The 19,900-nt window shown below is 42.9% G+C and overlaps 1 protein-coding gene across 2 annotated transcripts; it reads right to left on the bottom strand.

The window, feature by feature from the left end:
* Positions 1 to 817: 817 nt before the first annotated feature.
* Positions 818 to 12,495, bottom strand: mybl1 (v-myb avian myeloblastosis viral oncogene homolog-like 1). Of its 2 annotated transcripts, XM_062022052.1 has the most exons (16): positions 12,100 to 12,495; positions 9,664 to 9,748; positions 9,516 to 9,587; positions 9,329 to 9,421; positions 6,961 to 7,181; positions 6,429 to 6,639; positions 6,299 to 6,355; positions 6,006 to 6,104; positions 4,434 to 4,652; positions 4,004 to 4,279; positions 3,070 to 3,209; positions 2,880 to 2,994; positions 2,490 to 2,585; positions 2,310 to 2,414; positions 2,048 to 2,242; positions 818 to 1,977 (listed from the first exon to the last, which is right to left on the bottom strand). In XM_062022052.1, exons 1-16 carry the CDS (start codon positions 12,123 to 12,125, stop codon positions 1,852 to 1,854), a joined length of 2,136 nt encoding a protein of 711 aa, XP_061878036.1. In that variant the 5' UTR covers positions 12,126 to 12,495; the 3' UTR covers positions 818 to 1,851. The 2 variants fall into 2 exon arrangements, with proteins under 2 accessions (XP_061878036.1, XP_061878037.1); XM_062022053.1 differs by lacking the exon at positions 6,006 to 6,104.
* Between the last annotated feature and the right edge of the window lie 7,405 nt (positions 12,496 to 19,900).

Raw genomic sequence — 19,900 nt, 5'->3', positions numbered from 1 at the left:
TTGTCGGCGTGAGGTAAACACTGGTATTTATAATATATAAATAATACATGACAATTATTTACAGATAAACCCTGACATTTATTATTTATATATTGTTATTTACAGATAAACCCTGACATTTATCATTTATATACTGTTATTTACAGATAAACCCCGACATTTATCATTTGTATATTGTTATTTCCAGATAAACCCTGACATTATTTATATATTGTTATTTACAGCTACAATGGACCAAATTGAATCGCCTGACCCTCATGAATTCATCATTTACTGAGAGAACAACTTTCTGACTGTTGGATATTGCGGACAAAAGCCTTACTTTTTATGAACAATTCGGTACACTTTATTAAATCATATCGTTGTATGTTTTTGCTTTGTATTTAATTTACTTACTTTTCAGTAAAATAACTGTGACCTAATATTGTATTTACATGGTATCAGTACATAAATATAGTAAACCACTCCTCCACACATCATCAGCCTGATTTGTATAAAGTACCCTGAACTGTGGAAACACAAACCTATAGATCCAGGAACCAAGAGTTCCTGAGCTTTTGATGGAAAAGGGCTTATCATCTCTCGAACCGTGGCCTTAAACATAATTTAGGACAATAAAAATATAAACATGTTTATATTAATTCAATGAACTATAAGCTATGTAAAAATGTTTGATTGTAACTAACATGATTAAACTGGCTTACCATAATTAAAACCAAGAAATATATCTCAATCACCAAATGTAACACATGAACTATTTGGTTGACTTCTGAATCTTTAGTTCATTCAGTTGTAAAGTGAAAGAAAGCCCAACATGTCACATATGCATTTATTAACCAATCAGCAGGTAAAATGAACAAGAATATTAATAAAGTACCTACTTTGCAAATAAAATCCAGCATTACCATATGTATAATCCTCTTTGCAGTAGTTTGATATGCTCTCCATTACCTTGTAAACAACAAACAGCAAATCTATAAACAGATATGACTTTTTTTTTTAATCTGACAAGATTCCCTTCTTATGTCAGGTTTAGTGCAGGATAATCCAGAATATTATTAAAGCCGGACCCCCCTAATGCCAATATGACACTTAGTGTAGATGTAAAGTAGTGCTGCTGTAAAGTGAGCGTCAAATTAGTGATATAGAAATGTTAAATTCATGTCAGCAGTGGATTAAGAACGAAAATAACTTCACTAAAACAAACAATCATTTCAATAGGAAAAAAGTGCAATTTTTCTAAGATCAGAAATCAGAAGAATTTGTTTTGGGAGGCAGTGCATGTTGGAACTCTGTAGGCCAATAGTTTGTCTTGCTTTAAAGAATAAATAAATTAGTAGACATTCAATAAATACACAACATAAAACAAATGTTTTCTCTGTGAGGGCATCCAAAGTTAGACTACTTTACTTTTTTATATTAATATCTAAGCTTCTGGTAATACAAATAATAAATAGAACGCAAACACACAATCATGGTACCTTTCCTGTTCTGAACAAATACATTCGACTGGCTGGACGTTGAGTTGACAAAAAGACAAGTGCTCTGCAGGTGTCCTCCTGGAGACAGAAGCACACTAAATCTTTCACAGTAGTGCAGAAGTCACACGGAGTTGGCTTTACCAGCTCCTTTTTGTTTCTGGCCTGTGCTCTGTATTGTATATAAAAAAGGAAGACAGCACACACAACGAGGGCAGAGGTCCACCTTGGAGGTAGTGTCAGAGGACCTTTTTGCACAGAAATGGCCTTTTCTCTGTCCTGCTGCGATCAAAGTGTTTAGTGGATAAAGTGTTTGGTGAAAGTTAGATAAAAGAGTTTTCCAGTCCTTGGCAGGATTGTCTGTAAAAAAGGCTCATAACACAAGGGTCCTGGAGGTGGGCCTAGAGGACGGGTAAGGGTTCAGGTACTGGCGGGCTTGTTCTGTCAGGATCAGCTGGTTTTCGGTCTTCCCATAGAGCACTGCTTCCCACTCACTCACCTGCACAGACAACAGCTGTAAAAAAACAACAAAGCAGCACATGTGTACCGGAGATGGTGTTGCTTGTAACCTGTGCTGTTCTGTGCTTTGCGGCATTGTGGGGACCAGTGGGCTTCATCTTCATTTTGCAGCCCCTGTGCTCAACAACATGAGGATTATTTAGGGGAGTTAAAGGATGGCGACCCTCCTCCTGATTTTCCTCCTCCTGGTGCTCGGCCGCAGGAGAGCTGAGGGAGGAGCCGGTTAGTAGACTCTCGTCAGGAACCTGAGGACAAAATATTAGGAACATCTCTCAATATCTTGTTATTTTTGTCCGCCTGAGTGCGACTCACTTGAGCGTTGTTGAGCTGATCCTGAAACAGTTGCACATTCAGGCTGTCTTCCTCACAGACGTCCAGGACTAAGGTCTTGCGTACTTTTCGAGCCGGACCTTCCGTCTGCAATACAGAAGAAAGTTAATGCCCAAGTCCACCATTGCATAGTTTTGGTGTAAAAAAAAACCCGACACGTACGCTTTGTTTCCACACTCTGTTAAAGATGTCCGCTCCTTCCGTCTCCTGCTTCAGAACCTCTCGGATGTCTTCTTCTAGAAAAGCCAGAGGCTGTGGCTGGAAGACAACATTAGCAAGGATTTCCTCATATGCACTCAAGAGCGACTCAATTTCAGGGAGGACCAGGGTACAAAAAGTGTACATTTATTTGTGGCAGCAGGTTTACAAAAATAAATAACTGCAGGGGCACCAACAGTTGTGGCTGTAGGCAACCTCCTACTGAAGTAAACGGAAGTAGCTGCATTGAACGAACGAAACAATAAAATGTCAATGTTTTGGTCAGCATCTTAAACTCTTGAATTGTTGGAGGCGTTAACAATATTTGTGGAAACATGCTGGAAGTAGAACAACCTCCATGTTTAGTGGGCCGTGCATCTTCTCCTGAGCTGCCAAAGCGTTCTTGAACGGTGTCGGGGTCCTCGGTGTTGGAATCATGACAGTTTTACGAAATTTGGGTGTTCTGTAACTGAAAAAAAAAAAAAGTTCACCTGACAAGAAGACTGAGGAGCCAAGTGCTCTTGTTCATGTTGAGGTCTCGTACCCGTCATTCTCCTTCTGGTGCTTGGGCGTGAACTCTTTGTGCAGCGGCGTGGTGAGGGAGCACTTTTGTCCACACACGGGAGTGGACGTGAGCGCCGGATGGTCCAAATTCAGAGGCTCCGTCCCTGATATGTTGCAGAACTGCAGGAGACAAGTTGGCACAGTCATGCACCGGGAAAAAATTACCCTTTTATAAAGAGTTAAATATAAATAAATAAATAAATAAATAAATAAATATATATATATATATATATATATATATATATATATATATATATATATATATATATATATATATATATATATATATATATATATATATATATATATATATATATATAAAAAACAGCAACAAAAGTCAAAAATGTTTTAGTAAGATTTATTGTAATAGACATTAAATTTAAGCTTTAAAAACGTAAAAGTGATCTTGAATATAGCAATTAAAACGTAATATTAGCTATACTTACTAGTGTTGTGCCTTATAACAAACTTGTGATGCTCAAAAGAAGTATTATTTTTCTCAGAAGATCTATTGCCTAAAAACAAGTTCTTATGTCTCACTAAAAAAATACTATCCAGGGGATTGTGACTTATATTAAGTTTGTTTAGATATTTTGACTAGTATTTTGAAATATATACTTGGTGAGATTGTGAGTTTTTCCTGTGTGTAGATTTGCTGTTTACAAGGTAACGGAGAGCATATCAAACTACTGCAAAGAGGATTATACATATGGTAATGCTGGATTTTATTTGCAAAGTAGGTACTTTATTAATATTCTTGTTCATTTTACCTGCTGATTGGTTAATAAATGCATGTGACATGTTGGGCTTTCTTTCACTTTACAACTGAATGAACTAAATATAATATTCAGAAGTCAACCTAGTTCTCAGGAAGTTCAAGAAGTTTTATATGTGTTTAGTTTGATGTGGTTTACCCGCTTTGTCGGCGTCTTCTTGGGTGAATCAGTGACGTTGTCCAAAAAGGAAAAACAAGTCCTGTCACACAAAGGAGATGTTTCTCCTCCGTGTCTTCTCTTCCTTTTTGTTGCCATGGACGACTTGGCGCAGGAAGGCGGCGCATGTCCCAAGCAACTCTCCTGAAGGAGCATGGCGAAGGCAGGCTGGTCTTGTTTCGGCGTCGTCTCTGAGAGGTCAAACCTTGGTCCGTTGCTCCACGCGCACGGCGAGCGTTCCTGCAGAGCCGAGCACATCTACAGTAGATTTTTAATACATTCAGTTCATTGTGCGCCATCTTTTTTTTGTCCTGTCCAGCTATTCAGGCAAATCATATTGTTGACGTAGATGCCCATATCGGCTGTACAGATTTACTTTACAAAGATAATACGATGAAGAGGAAGTCCTTACTGAGTTAATGAGCTCTATGGTCTCAGCCAAGTTTGGAATGATGCTGGACAGCACCCTGCCGGCCTCCATAGCCAAGAACTTGCTAGGGGACGTGCAAATTTGTGAGGAAGCTCCTCTGCAGTTCTCGGTCTTGGCCCAGAAGGTGCTGTCCCCCTGCTCCTCGAAGCTGAGCGTGTCATCTGATGCTCCGTCGGACCAGGCCGAGTACTGCTCTGAGCCCTGAGAGGACAGAAGGCGTTAGCATGCTTGTGGACACGCGTGATAATGGACATTAGGAGCTAATCATTCAAGGAGTGGAAACAGACGGGACATCGTGGTGGAAGGGGTGAGACACTTATGGTCTTCAATGGTGAAGATGAGAAGCTACTAGTCTAAAAAAAACTACAGCAAACAATGTGCGCCATTCTTGTTTTTACACACTCAGCATTTAAATTGGGGCTGGGCGATATGACCTTTTTTTAATATCTGGATATTTTTAGGCCATATCGCGATATATATCTCGATATTTTGCCTTAGCCTTGAATGAACACTTGATACATATAATCACAGCAGTATGATGATTCTATGTGTCTACATTAAAACATTCTTGTTCATACTGCATTAATATATGCTACTTTTAAACTTTCATGCAGAGAGGGAAATCACAACTAAGTCAATTTAGCAAAACTGTATTTATTAAACCGTTATTAAGCAGTGGCACCAACATTCATGTCATTTCCAAAACAGAAAGTGCAAGTTTGTCAGAGACATTTTAAAACAAGCTATAAGTGCACTTTTGTGAATGAGGTCACTAAGATGACATTTCAAAACAACACTAAATTAAAGTGCACTTTTGTACAGAACGCCACTACAATAGTTTAAAACAAATAAAGCGCACTTTTGTGCATGATGACACACAAGATATTTCAATAAGTGTCACATAAAAATGAGCTGCATATCAAATAGTATATGTCCTACAGTGTTCATGTGGAAATAGTTGCTTCGGCATTTAGTTGGTGTGGCACTGAACGGAGATGTTGACATGTAAAGACATATTCCCTCTTGAAGCCAAACCACCGTCAGACGATGGACCCCGTGCTGTTTTTCTTGGGAATTAATCATTCCTCCATTTGTTACCAGATTCGCACCTTCTTTCTCTCGTATTACCACTCAAATCACTGTTAGCTGCTAGCATCACAGCTAACGTTACCATGTCGCTACCGGTCTGCTACGCGGGAGCGTGTGACTTTGCTCACGTGACAGTATGTGACGTATGTAAGAAGGTGCGTTTGTTTTAAAGTCTCTGTGAGAAGGAGACACAGGAAAGAGTGAGAAATGCATGCAGTGTAATGCCCCACAGCTAAAAGCAACTGCGTGAGAACGTATACTCCAATATCACGATATAGTCATTTTCTATATCGCACAGAGACAAACCCGCGATATATCGAGTATATCGCCCAGCCCTAATTTAAATATTACATATTTTTTGTGTTTTTCAGGGTTTACACCAAACACACGCGCGCACACACACGCACACACACACACACGCAGGCTACGCTACTTGCTAACACTCATGAGGGAGTGTGCGCTTACATAAGGAACTCTGCTCTGGACCTCGCTCTCTGCTGATCTAAGCAGCAACTCAAGCTCTTTTATTCTTTTCTCTCTGTCGGGATCGTCCTGGCAGGGCGGCTGAGACGAACAATCGGGTGGGACGAGGTCGAGGGGACAGGAGGAAAGGAAGAGGTTAGGAAGACAAAACAAACAGTTAGCTAGAAAAGGTGTACTCCAGCAAATCTGGTATTGGATGTTAGGTGGAAACAACAGGTTTGATTTCAAGTGCGGAGTTAAAGATCACACGGATAAACGCAGAAATGAAAACTCACAGGGATGAAATCAAAATTCTCCATCAGGGGGCGCCCATCAAAAGGACATTCTGCCATCTAGGACATAGACAAGCACCAATAAATTGAGGCAACAAGTGAGAGCTAATGTTCGAGCGTAGAAAAAACAGACCGTGTTGGGTTCCGCCAAAGGAGGTGGTGGGCTCAGGTCGCAACGCTGCACCTCGGTCGGAGTCGGCGGGGGGCACAGCGAGTTATGGCGCCTCTTCCTGCCGCTGTATGAGGAACTGAAATTCTTAGGGCAGCCATCCTGTAGGTATCCCTCGTGCTCCACTTTCCTCCGCATGGTGGAGTTCCAATGATTCTTAATGGAGTTGTCCGTTCTGGTGCAACAAAACTTGTTCAAATATTTTCTTCTTTCGTTCACTCTAACATATCTTTTCAGTTTTTTACACATTAAACACAATGGTTTTACATTACAGTACTCGCAAGTCGTTTTACAAAACCAATGTAGTTTACTAATAGCAGACAGACAGGAAATGGATGCAAACTATGTTTTCCTGGCTGAGTTGGCAATAAAGAACTTCAATCAAAAGTCAAGCACTTTTCAAACATGGAACATAAATGTGAACATTGAAGCAAGGAACCGTTAAACATCTTGATCAGATTAGACCCTTGTGTGCATTTTGATGTTGGGATTTTACCGTCCAGGAAGGAGCTTGGAGATCTCTGCCCAGCGGTTTCCCAGACGCTTGTGGGCGTCGTAGATGATATGATCCTCCTCTTGGGTCCAGGAGGACTTCTTCACCTCGGGGTTGAGGTGGTTGTGCCAGCGCTCGCGGCACTGCTTGCCAATCCTGCCCTGGAGGTGCTTGGCGATCACAGACCAACGCTTGGGGCCGTACTTGTGGACCAAGTCGATGACCTGCATAAAACATGATCAGATATAACGATTCATCATTGCTTCTATTACAAGGCTGCCCAGAGTCAACATAAGCTATTGAGCCAAATATAAGAAAGTATATTGTACCACCAGTCCTACCGGGCATTCAAGATTTTGCATGGCAATTTTAACACCTCAAAATGTGTAAATGAAAACTATAACTAAGATGCATGTTACAATCAAACAACCGGTGCATAACAATGGCCCCACTATGGACTGGATTCTCACATTATTAACTGTATCCACTCGGCATCCATTGCACCGGTCACCCAGGGGGGTCCCCACATCTGCGGACCCTTCCAAGGTTTCTCGTTCCCATTGAGTTGAGTTTTTTTCTTGCCCTGATGTGGGATCTGAGCTGAGGATGTCATTGTGGCTTCCGTCAGTCTACCCCAGGGCAGCTGTGGCTACGAAAGTAGCTTACCACCACCAGGTGTGAATGAATGATGGGTTTTTAACATGTAAAGCGACTTTGGGTACTTAGAAAAGCGCTATATAAATCCCAGGTATTATTATTATTATTATTGTGCAGCCCTTTGAGACATTTGTGATTAAGCGCTATATAAGTCAACTTTGATTGAATGATTGATTAAGTGCAATACTTACAGTGTAAACACTTTATAGGGCGCAACAAAAGGCTAGTTTCAAAGACTTAACTGACGAGCCAACACACCATAAACTATATACTATTCCTGTCTACATCTTGTCTACTTGCTGAATTTGTAACTTTTTGTCATACTTGCAAATGAGACTCAGAAATGTAATAATGAAACAAGATATACCGTATTTTTCGGACTATAAGTTGCAGGTTTTTTCCACTTATGTGTGAAATTATTAACACATTACCGTAAAATATCAAATAATATTATTTAGCTCATTCCCATAAGAGACTAGAGTCTATACGTGATCTTATAATCTTATACGTCTAGTCACTAGACGTATAAGATTTCATCGGATTTAGCGATTAGGAGTGACAGATTGTTTGGTAAACGTATAGCATGTTCTATATGTTATAGTTATTTGAATGACTCTTACCATAATATGTTAATATGTTACGTTAACATACCAGGCACGTTCTCAGTTGGTTATTTATGCGTCATATAAAGTACACTTGTTCAGCCTGTTGTTCACTATTCTTTATTCACTTTAAATTGCCTTTCAAATGTCTATTCTTGGTGTTGGGTTTTATCAAATAAATTTCCACGAAAAATGTGACTTATACTCCAGTGCGACTTATATATGTTTTTTTCCTTCTTTATTATGCCTTTTTGGCCGGTGCGACTTATACTCCGGAGCGACTTATACTCCAAAAAATACGGTAATAACTGGGCATCAGTTATCATAATCTGCTCATTTTTGAATGTTGCAATAAAAATTAGATTGTATTACCAAAAACAATATTTATTAACACAAACAAAAGTAGCTACAATTGGTACTGGTATCGATTCCCAGGCACCGGGAATTGGTACCGTATTGGTTCAAATGTGAAGGGTAGCCATCTTTACGAGACATTAGTCTTTTATTTGGGGTGTACAGATTTATATAAGCAAACCAGCAGGCGGGGCCCAACAAGTTCTTCCCAAGCAAGTTAGAGCTTTTCTCCCAGTCACTCACATGCACACACCAGTAACCTGGAGATGCAACTGCGTCACAGAACCTTGTCAAATATATTTTAAAGACCAAGTAACTCCGCAAATAAATGTTGAAGAAAAAAAAAAATTCAGTCTAACGCTATGTCTACACTGGAGAGGGGGTCCAGACTGAGGCCGAGGGGGAAAAAAACCCATAGCCATAGCACACATAGACATGTGCGTAAGAGGGAAACATCAAAGAACACAAAGGACATCAAAGACATTAAAAGAGCAGAGCTGATGCAACCAGCCACTTCTACACACAGTCACAAAAGTAAAACAAAAAATTGTCTAATGCTGGTTTTCTCCACAGCGAAGAGCTGAGCTCACTTGTGTTTTTATTAGCGATGATGTAGTGGACCATTCTGTAAGCCAAGAAAGTTTTTGGCGGGAAGTAAAATGGCGCATGGTTTTAGTCAGCCAGCATTGCCTCCTGTTTCCCCCTATCACTTGACAATGTTTGTGCGTGCAAGACCGTTCACTCCCGGCTCCTCTTACCTTCTGATCCTCCTCCTTTGTCCACGGGCCTTTCACCAGTTCGGGGTTGAGCACCTTCTGCCAGCGATGCTGACACTGGCCATCTGTCCTCCCCTGTCATGTCATACGTGTGCAGGAGACACATCATTAAGTACAGACAATCGGTGGACATGTAAACGGACTTGTATTACAAGCCGCGAATACTCACAGGAAAAAAGTTTGCTATTAATTTCCAGGAGCCTGCGCCATGTTGCTCCACAAGCTTTTTCAGTTGTTCATCCTTGGACACAACAACAGTAGAACTCAGAAATTGTTACACGCAAGCAAGTACAAAATAAAATCTCCCTCCAGCTTACCTCATCACGTGACCACTTCACCTTGCACAAAACCTTCTTATCTTTGCATTGCTCTTTAGCGTTTGGATCTTCATTCTCATCGGGACTACAAGTACACACAGTTTGTTAGTAGGATAAGAGCCAGCGACAATACACACAATACAAAGAAGTGTTAATGTACGGAATATGATATATGACACAGAAGGGTCATTAATTAGGGATTACGCATCAACACGGAGGGAAAACTATTCCCGCCAAACCTCTTCATCCCTGTGGAAACTCAAGTGAGTCACTTGGTTTTGGCACTGTGGAAGCTGGAGAGGGAAAAAAAGTGTGTGTGTGGGGGGGGAGTGTCTGGGCGATGAAGGGGTTCTTTCACCTCGAGAGGTGAGGTGGGGAGTGGTTATTTTGCATGGCAAATCCTCAACGGCTGTTCAAATACTTTCAAAACACAAGAAAAATATCTACTTTTCCTTACAAGTCTTCTTACGGGAAAACATGAGATCCAAATGTGTGTCCAAATGATTCGCTGGTATACAAAGATATTTTAAAAAATCCATTGTTCCCTTAATTGTCAAGATTGTTTAATCGCTCGCTATAGGAACTAAACAATATTCATCCTGCCATTAAACAGAACTGTGCAGGTCATGGGCCTCCAAACTTTATTAGTCATTACGGGGGTGTCCAAAGTGTGGCCCTCATCTCGAGTTTTGTTGATTCGCTTCATATTGTTAGGGGGAAAAAATATAGAAAACATTAAAGAAAATAGAGCAAAAAGACATGATTTAATGGGAAAAAGCTGACATTTTTATAGTAATAACTAATAATAATATACCTTGTCATAAAACAAAGCTGAAACTAAGTTTTGTCTTTAAAAATACATATCCGTTTATTTTTGTATTTTTTTTACAAAATAAATATCAAAAAGGCCACTGCATGCTTAGACTTTACAGTATGCGCTCCTTGGTGCACCCCCGAGTTATTAGAATCAAAATGGCCGCTTTTCTCATTAAACAACATCTTTTTGCTCTTTTTTTTCTGACAATATTCTGCGGGCCAACCAAACTCAAGCTGCGGGCCGCAAATGGCCCTGGGCCACACTTTAGACCAGGGGTCCCCAAACTTTTTGACTCTGGGGGCTGCATTGGGTTAAAACAATTTGGCCGGGGGCCGGGCTGTGTATATGCGCACTAATTGACTGAAAGAGTGCGCACTTGATGTCACGTTATCGATGGAAAAATAACATGATTTGCCTGAGCGGCTAGGAGACACCGAGAGTAACAAGCGGTAGAAAATTGATTAGAAAGGATAGATTTAAAAATAATAATAATAACAACTTGGGACTTTCGGCGGTATGGATTTTGGACACTGGCGGGCCGTAGTTTGGGGACCCCTGCTTTATACACACCTTTTTTTGATTGGTTGAAACTTTTATTAGTAGATTGCACAGTACAGTACATATTCCGTACAATTGACCACTAAATGCTAACACCTGAATAAGTTTTTCAACTTGTTTAAGTCGGGGTCCACGTAAATCAATTCATGGTATATACTGTGTATATATATACTATCAGCATAATACAGTCATCCCACAAGTTAATCATCAGAGTATATACATTGAATTATTCATATTATGTACAATATTTACAATCCGGGGGGTGGGATGAGGAGGGTTTAGTTGATATCAACACATTCAGTCATCAACAATTGCATCATCAGAGAAATGGACATTGAAACAGCGTAGGTCTGACTTGGTAGGATATGTACAGTGAGCAGAGAACATAGTGAGTTCAGAAAGCATAAGAACAAGTATATATATTTGATTATTTACATTTGGTTATTTACAATCCGGGGAGGTGGGATGTGGAAGGGGGAGGGTGTTAGTCAAGGGTTGAGGTTGACTGGAGGTGTTGTTTTAGTGCGGTTTTGAAGGAAGAGGTGCCCTTTCTTTTACACCTGTTGGGAGTGCATTCCATATTGATGTGGCATATAAGGAGAATGAGTTAAGACCTTTGTTAGATCGGAATCTGGGTTTAACGTGGTTAGTGGAGCTCCCCCTGGTGTTGTGGTTATGGCGGTCTTTGAAAAGTAAAACGTTTTCTTGATTTTCCTCAAGCTGCTCCCTAAAGTTTTATGCCATTAAACGTGCATCACAATATTAACATTCGACACACAATAATTCTACATAGCATTTGTCCACAAGTTTGGCTGGTGACCAATGCATGTCTAACAGGAACAAGTGGTAATCTTAGTGTTTTTCCTGTCTAATAGAAAACAATGACATATACCTGTGTATGATGTTATTAAATACGTCAAATACAGTGGTAATCTACAGGTATGTGTGTTATTAGTACGCCATGTTTTATGTAACTGCCACAGCAGGTGTAAGTTAGCAAAACCATCTTTATGTAACAAAAACAAAATGACAGTTGGTGACGTCACATAACCGCTACCCACCTGCGTGATGATCTCACGTTGTCCATGACAGCTGCCGGGATGCGTTAAACGTCCGTTAATGCCTTAAAATAGCACATAAATCCACATTTGCACAAAGAAGAGTTATCCGCGGTGCTTGCTTCCGTTAGGTGGTGTTTCGCTAGCGTCACTAGCCCTTGTGCTAATTCACTTCGTTCGTTGGTCGTCAACTTAGTTTCTACTCAGTTGTAATAACATGTCTTTAAAGACATAAGCCTAGTATGTGTTCGGGGACACTATCACGGTATAAATATGTCGGTAAGACGCCGAAAAGTTACAATTTAGCATTCCTTACTCGTCCTTTAGAAAATGGCAGCTCTTTCCTCCTCGCTTGACTCCGTGATATGATGTTTGTCTATCCCGCCGATTCTTGGGCCAGCCCACTGCACAGGCGGCCTCCCCGCTGATTGGTCAGAAATGGGGAGTACGCGTGTATGTGATTGGTTGACAGTTTGAGGGCGGGCGCTTGTGATTGGTAGAGAGTTTGAGGAAGCGGACAAGTGTCACTGTCACTTGTGTGAGCAGAATGGCTCTTTTATGCGGGAGGCAGTGGTCCAAAGTGGGCTGTGGGGGGGCCTTCAAGGAGTTTTTAAGCACATCATTCATTTCATTGCCGCAAGTGTCAATAGCTATGGGAGGACAGCCTGAACATGTTGATATCGAGCCTTTGCAAATAAATAAAGGGCAAGATCGTACTTGTTATCCGAAAATGTTCAATACCAGTCAACCATTTTGTGATTTTGCCTTGAATTTGTTGATCATGATAATAATAAGAATAAAACGCAGGACAAATATGGCAATACATTTTCCCCACAAACGTATTTAATAACATTTTACAAGATGTAAATACAACAATATAATACAATTGTTTTTGTCGAACATGCATACAATTAAAATATGATGCATCACATATTTCCATTTTCTCATTACAACATGTAATGGTCTCAGTCCAGACTGAGGCCAAAGGGAAAAAACCTCATAGCCATAGCACACACAAACATGTGTGTCAGAGGGACACATCAAAGAACACAAAGGACATTAAAGACATAAAAGAGCACAGCTGATGCAACCAGCTGCCACTCCAGCAGTGTCACTTATACACAGCCACAAAAGTAAAACAAGGGGGCGGGGGTCCAGACTTAGGACAAAGGGGGGAAAAAACTCATAGCCATAGCACACACAAACATGTGTGTAAGAGGGACACATCAAAGAACACAAAGGATATAAAAGACATTAAAGGAGCACATCTGATGCAACCAGCTGCCACTCCAGCAGTGCCACTTATACACAGCCACAAAAGTAAAACAAGGGGGGGGGGGGGTCCAGACTGAGGCCAAAGGGAAAAACAACTCAGTCTTAGCACACACAAACATGTGTGTAAGAGGGACACATCAAAGAACACAAAGGACATTAAAGACATAAAAGAGCACAGCTGATGCAACCAGCTGCCACTCCAGCAGTGCCACTTATACACAGCCACAAAAGTAAAACAATGGGGGGGGGGGGGGGGGTCCAGACTGAGGCCAAAGGGAAAAACAACTCAGTCTTAGCACACACAAACATGTGTGTAAGAGGGACACATCAAAGAACACAAAGGACATTAAAGACATAAAAGAGCACAGCTGATGCAACCAGCTGCCACTCCAGCAGTGCCACTTATACACAGCCACAAAAGTAAAACAAGGGGGGGGGGGGGTCCAGACTGAGGCCAAAGGGAAAAACAACTCAGTCTTAGCACACACAAACATGTGTGTAAGAGGGACACATCAAAGAACACAAAGGACATTAAAGACATAAAAGAGCACAGCTGATGCAACCAGCTGCCACTCTAGCAGTGCCACTTATACACAGCCACAAAAGTAAAACAAGGGGGGGAGGGGGGGGGGGTCCAGACTGAGGCCAAAGGGAAAAAAACTCATAGCCATAGCACACACAAACATGTGTGTAAGAGGGACACATAAAAGAACACAAAGGACATAAAAGACATTAAAGGAGCACATCTGATGCAACCAGCTGCCACTCCAGCAGTGCCACTTATACACAGCCACAAAAGTAAAACAAGGGGGGGGGGGGGGGGGTCCAGACTGAGGCCAAAGGGAAAAAAACTCATAGCCATAGCACACACAAACATGTGTGTAAGAGGGACACATAAAAGAACACAAAGGACATAAAAGACATTAAAGGAGCACATCTGATGCAACCAGCTGCCACTCCAGCAGTGCCACTTATACACAGCCACAAAAGTAAAACAAGGGGGGGGGGGGGGGGTCCAGACTGAGGCCAAAGGGAAAAAAACTCATAGCCATAGCACACACAAACATGTGTGTAAGAGGGACACATCAAAGAACACAAAGGACATTAAAGACATAAAAGAGCACAGCTGATGCAACCAGCTGCCACTCCAGCAGTGCCACTTATACACAGCCACAAAAGTAAAACAAGGGGGGGGAGGGGGAGGGGGGGGGTCCAGACTGAGGCCAAAGGGAAAAACAACTCAGTCTTAGCACACACAAACATGTGTGTAAGAGGGACACATCAAAGAACACAAAGGACATTAAAGACATAAAAGAGCACAGCTGATGCAACCAGCTGCCACTCCAGCAGTGCCACTTATACACAGCCACAAAAGTAAAACAAGGGGGGGAGGGGGGAGGGGGAGGGGGGGGGTCCAGACTGAGGCCAAAGGGAAAAAAACTCATAGCCATAGCACACACAAACATGTGTGTAAGAGGGACACATAAAAAAAAACAAAGGACATTAAAGACATAAAAGAGCACAGCTGATGCAACCAGCTGCCACTCCAGCAGTGCCACTTATACACAGCCACAAAAGTAAAACAATGGGGGGGGGTCCAGACTGAGGCCAAAGGGAAAAACAACTCAGTCTTAGCACACACAAACATGTGTGTAAGAGGGACACATCAAAGAACACAAAGGACATTAAAGACATAAAAGAGCACAGCTGATGCAACCAGCTGCCACTCCAGCAGTGCCACTTATACACAGCCACAAAAGTAAAACAAGGGGGGGAGGGGGGAGGGGGAGGGGGGGGGTCCAGACTGAGGCCAAAGGGAAAAAAAACTCATAGCCATAGCACACACAAACATGTGTGTAAGAGGGACACATAAAAAAAAACAAAGGACATTAAAGACATAAAAGAGCACAGCTGATGCAACCAGCTGCCACTCCAGCAGTGCCACTTATACACAGCCACAAAAGTAAAACAATGGGGGGGGTCCAGACTGAGGCCAAAGGGAAAAACAACTCAGTCTTAGCACACACAAACATGTGTGTAAGAGGGACACATCAAAGAACACAAAGGACATTAAAGACATAAAAGAGCACAGCTGATGCAACCAGCTGCCACTCCAGCAGTGCCACTTATACACAGCCACAAAAGTAAAACAAGGGGGGGGGGGGGGGGTCCAGACTGAGGCCAAAGGGAAAAACAACTCAGTCTTAGCACACACAAACATGTGTGTAAGAGGGACACATCAAAGAACACAAAGGACATTAAAGACATAAAAGAGCACAGCTGATGCAACCAGCTGCCACTCCAGCAGTGCCACTTATACACAGCCACAAAAGTAAAACAAGGGGGGGGGGGGGGGTCCAGACTGAGGCCAAAGGGAAAAAAACTCATAGCCATAGCACACACAAACATGTGTGTAAGAGGGACACATCAAAGAACACAAAGGACATTAAAGACATAAAAGAGCACAGCTGATGCAACCAGCTGCCACTCCAGCAGTGCCACTTATACACAGCCACAAAAGTAAAACAATGGGGGGGGGGGGGGGGTCCAGACTGAGGCCAAAGGGAAAAACAACTCAGTCTTAGCACACACAAACATGTGTGTAAGAGGGACACATCAAAGAACACAAAGGACATTAAAGACATAAAAGAGCACAGCTGATGCAACCAGCTGCCACTCTAGCAGTGCCACTTATACACAGCCACAAAAGTAAAACAAGGGGGGGAGGGGGGGGGGGTCCAGACTGAGGCCAAAGGGAAAAAAACTCATAGCCATAGCACACACAAACATGTGTGTAAGAGGGACACATAAAAGAACACAAAGGACATAAAAGACATTAAAGGAGCACATCTGATGCAACCAGCTGCCACTCCAGCAGTGCCACTTATACACAGCCACAAAAGTAAAACAAGGGGGGGGGGGGGGGTCCAGACTGAGGCCAAAGGGAAAAAAACTCATAGCCATAGCACACACAAACATGTGTGTAAGAGGGACACATCAAAGAACACAAAGGACATTAAAGACATAAAAGAGCACAGCTGATGCAACCAGCTGCCACTCCAGCAGTGCCACTTATACACAGCCACAAAAGTAAAACAATGGGGGGGGGGGGGTCCAGACTGAGGCCAAAGGGAAAAACAACTCAGTCTTAGCACACACAAACATGTGTGTAAGAGGGACACATCAAAGAACACAAAGGACATTAAAGACATAAAAGAGCACAGCTGATGCAACCAGCTGCCACTCCAGCAGTGCCACTTATACACAGCCACAAAAGTAAAACAAGGGGGGGAGGGGGGGGGGGTCCAGACTGAGGCCAAAGGGAAAAAAACTCATAGCCATAGCACACACAAACATGTGTGTAAGAGGGACACATAAAAGAACACAAAGGACACAAAAGACATTAAAGGAGCACATCTGATGCAACCAGCTGCCACTCCAGCAGTGCCACTTATACACAGCCACAAAAGTAAAACAAGGGGGGGGGGGGGGGTCCAGACTGAGGCCAAAGGGAAAAACAACTCAGTCTTAGCACACACAAACATGTGTGTAAGAGGGACACATCAAAGAACACAAAGGACATTAAAGACATAAAAGAGCACAGCTGATGCAACCAGCTGCCACTCCAGCAGTGCCACTTATACACAGCCACAAAAGTAAAACAAGGGGGGGAGGGGGGGGGGTCCAGACTGAGGCCAAAGGGAAAAAAACTCATAGCCATAGCACACACAAACATGTGTGTAAGAGGGACACATAAAAGAACACAAAGGACATAAAAGACATTAAAGGAGCACATCTGATGCAACCAGCTGCCACTCCAGCAGTGCCACTTATACACAGCCACAAAAGTAAAACAAGGGGGGGGGGGGGTCCAGACTGAGGCCAAAGGGAAAAAAACTCATAGCCATAGCACACACAAACATGTGTGTAAGAGGGACACATCAAAGAACACAAAGGACATTAAAGACATAAAAGAGCACAGCTGATGCAACCAGCTGCCACTCCAGCAGTGCCACTTATACACAGCCACAAAAGTAAAACAAGGGGGGGGGGGAGGGGGGGGGGTCCAGACTGAGGCCAAAGGGAAAAAAACTCATAGCCATAGCACACACAAACATGTGTGTAAGAGGGACACATCAAAAAACACAAAAGACATTAAAGACATAAAAGAGCACAGCTGATGCAACCAGCTGCCACTCCAGCAGTGCCACTTATACACAGCCACAAAAGTAAAACAATGGGGGGGGGTCCAGACTGAGGCCAAAGGGAAAAACAACTCAGTCTTAGCACACACAAACATGTGTGTAAGAGGGACACATCAAAGAACACAAAGGACATTAAAGACATAAAAGAGCACAGCTGATGCAACCAGCTGCCACTCCAGCAGTGCCACTTATACACAGCCACAAAAGTAAAACAAGGGGGGGAGGGGGGAGGGGGGGGGGGGGGGGGGGTCCAGACTGAGGCCAAAGGGAAAAAAACTCATAGCCATAGCACACACAAACATGTGTGTAAGAGGGACACATAAAAAAAACCAAAGGACATTAAAGACATAAAAGAGCACAGCTGATGCAACCAGCTGCCACTCCAGCAGTGCCACTTATACACAGCCACAAAAGTAAAACAATGGGGGGGGTCCAGACTGAGGCCAAAGGGAAAAACAACTCAGTCTTAGCACACACAAACATGTGTGTAAGAGGGACACATCAAAGAACACAAAGGACATTAAAGACATAAAAGAGCACAGCTGATGCAACCAGCTGCCACTCCAGCAGTGCCACTTATACACAGCCACAAAAGTAAAACAAGGGGGTGGAGGGGGAGGGGGAGGGGGGGGGGGTCCAGACTGAGGCCAAAGGGAAAAAAACTCATAGCCATAGCACACACAAACATGTGTGTAAGAGGGACACATAAAAAAAAACAAAGGACATTAAAGACATAAAAGAGCACAGCTGATGCAACCAGCTGCCACTCCAGCAGTGCCACTTATACACAGCCACAAAAGTAAAACAATGGGGGGGGGGGGGGGGGGGTCCAGACTTAGCACACACAAACATGTGTGTAAGAGGGACACATCAAAGAACACAAAGGACATTAAAGACTTAAAAGAGCACAGCTGATGCAACCAGCTGCCACTCCAGCAGTGCCACTTATACACAGCCACAAAAGTAAAACAAGGGGGGGAGGGGGAAGGGGGGGGGGGGTCCAGACTGAGGCCAAAGGGAAAAACAACTCAGTCTTAGCACACACAAACATGTGTGTAAGAGGGACACATCAAAGAACACAAAGGACATTAAAGACATAAAAGAGCACAGCTGATGCAACCAGCTGCCACTCCAGCAGTGCCACTTATACACAGCCACAAAAGTAAAACAAGGGGGGGAGGGGGGGAGGGGGGGGGGGTCCAGACTGAGGCTAAAGGGAAAAAAACTCATAGCCATAGCACACACAAACATGTGTGTAAGAGGGACACATCAAAAAAAACAAAGGACATTAAAGACATAAAAGAGCACAGCTGATGCAACCAGCTGCCACTCCAGCAGTGCCACTTATACACAGCCACAAAAGTAAAACAAGGGGGGAGGGTCCAGACTGAAGCCAAAGGGAAAAAAACTCATAGCCATAACACACACAAACATGTGTGTAAGAGGGACACATCAAAGAACACAAAGGACATTAAAGACATAAAAGAGCACAGCTGATGCAACCAGCTGCCACTCCAGCAGGGCCACTTATACACAGCCACAAAAGTAAAACAAGGGGGGAGGGTCCAGACTGAAGCCAAAGGGAAAAAAACTCATAGCCATAGCACACACAAACATGTGTGTAAGAGGGACACATAAAAAAAACAAAGGACATTAAAGACATAAAAGAGCACAGCTGATGCAACCAGCTGCCACTCCAGCAGTGCCACTTATACACAGCCACACAAGCAAAACAGGGGGGGTTCCAGACTGAGGCCAAAGGGAAAAAAAAACTTATAGCCATAGCACACACAAACATGTGTGTAAGAGGGACACATCAAAGAACACAAAGGACATTAAAGACATAAAAGAGCACAGCTGATGCAACCAGCTGCCCCTCCAGCAGTGCCACTTATACACAGCCACAAAAGTAAAACAAGGGGGGAGGGTCCAGACTGAAGCCAAAGGGAAAAAAAACTCATAGCCATAACACACACAAACATGTGTGTAAGAGGGACACATCAAAGAACACAAAGGACATTAAAGACATAAAAGAGCACAGCTGATGCAACCAGCTGCCACTCCAGCAGGGCCACTTCTACACAGCCACAAAATTAAAACAACAACCAAAAAAACAACAAAAAACATATACACTGTTGTGGCCTATGCGGTGTTCCACGCCATTGTCTGCTGGGGTGTGGGGAGCATGGCCACAGACAGGAGCAGACCCAACAAAGCAACCAAGAGAGCCGATTCCACCCTCGGCCGCCCACCCGCTCTCGGCCAGTGTCCAGTCCTCATGGATGAGTGAGGATGCGTCCAAGGAGACCAAGGTGTCCGATACC

This window comes from Entelurus aequoreus, linkage group LG15 (genome assembly GCF_033978785.1).
Source record: "Entelurus aequoreus isolate RoL-2023_Sb linkage group LG15, RoL_Eaeq_v1.1, whole genome shotgun sequence".
Taxonomy (NCBI): Eukaryota; Metazoa; Chordata; class Actinopteri; order Syngnathiformes; family Syngnathidae; genus Entelurus; species Entelurus aequoreus.
This window is presented reverse-complemented; position numbering and strand designations above follow the sequence as displayed.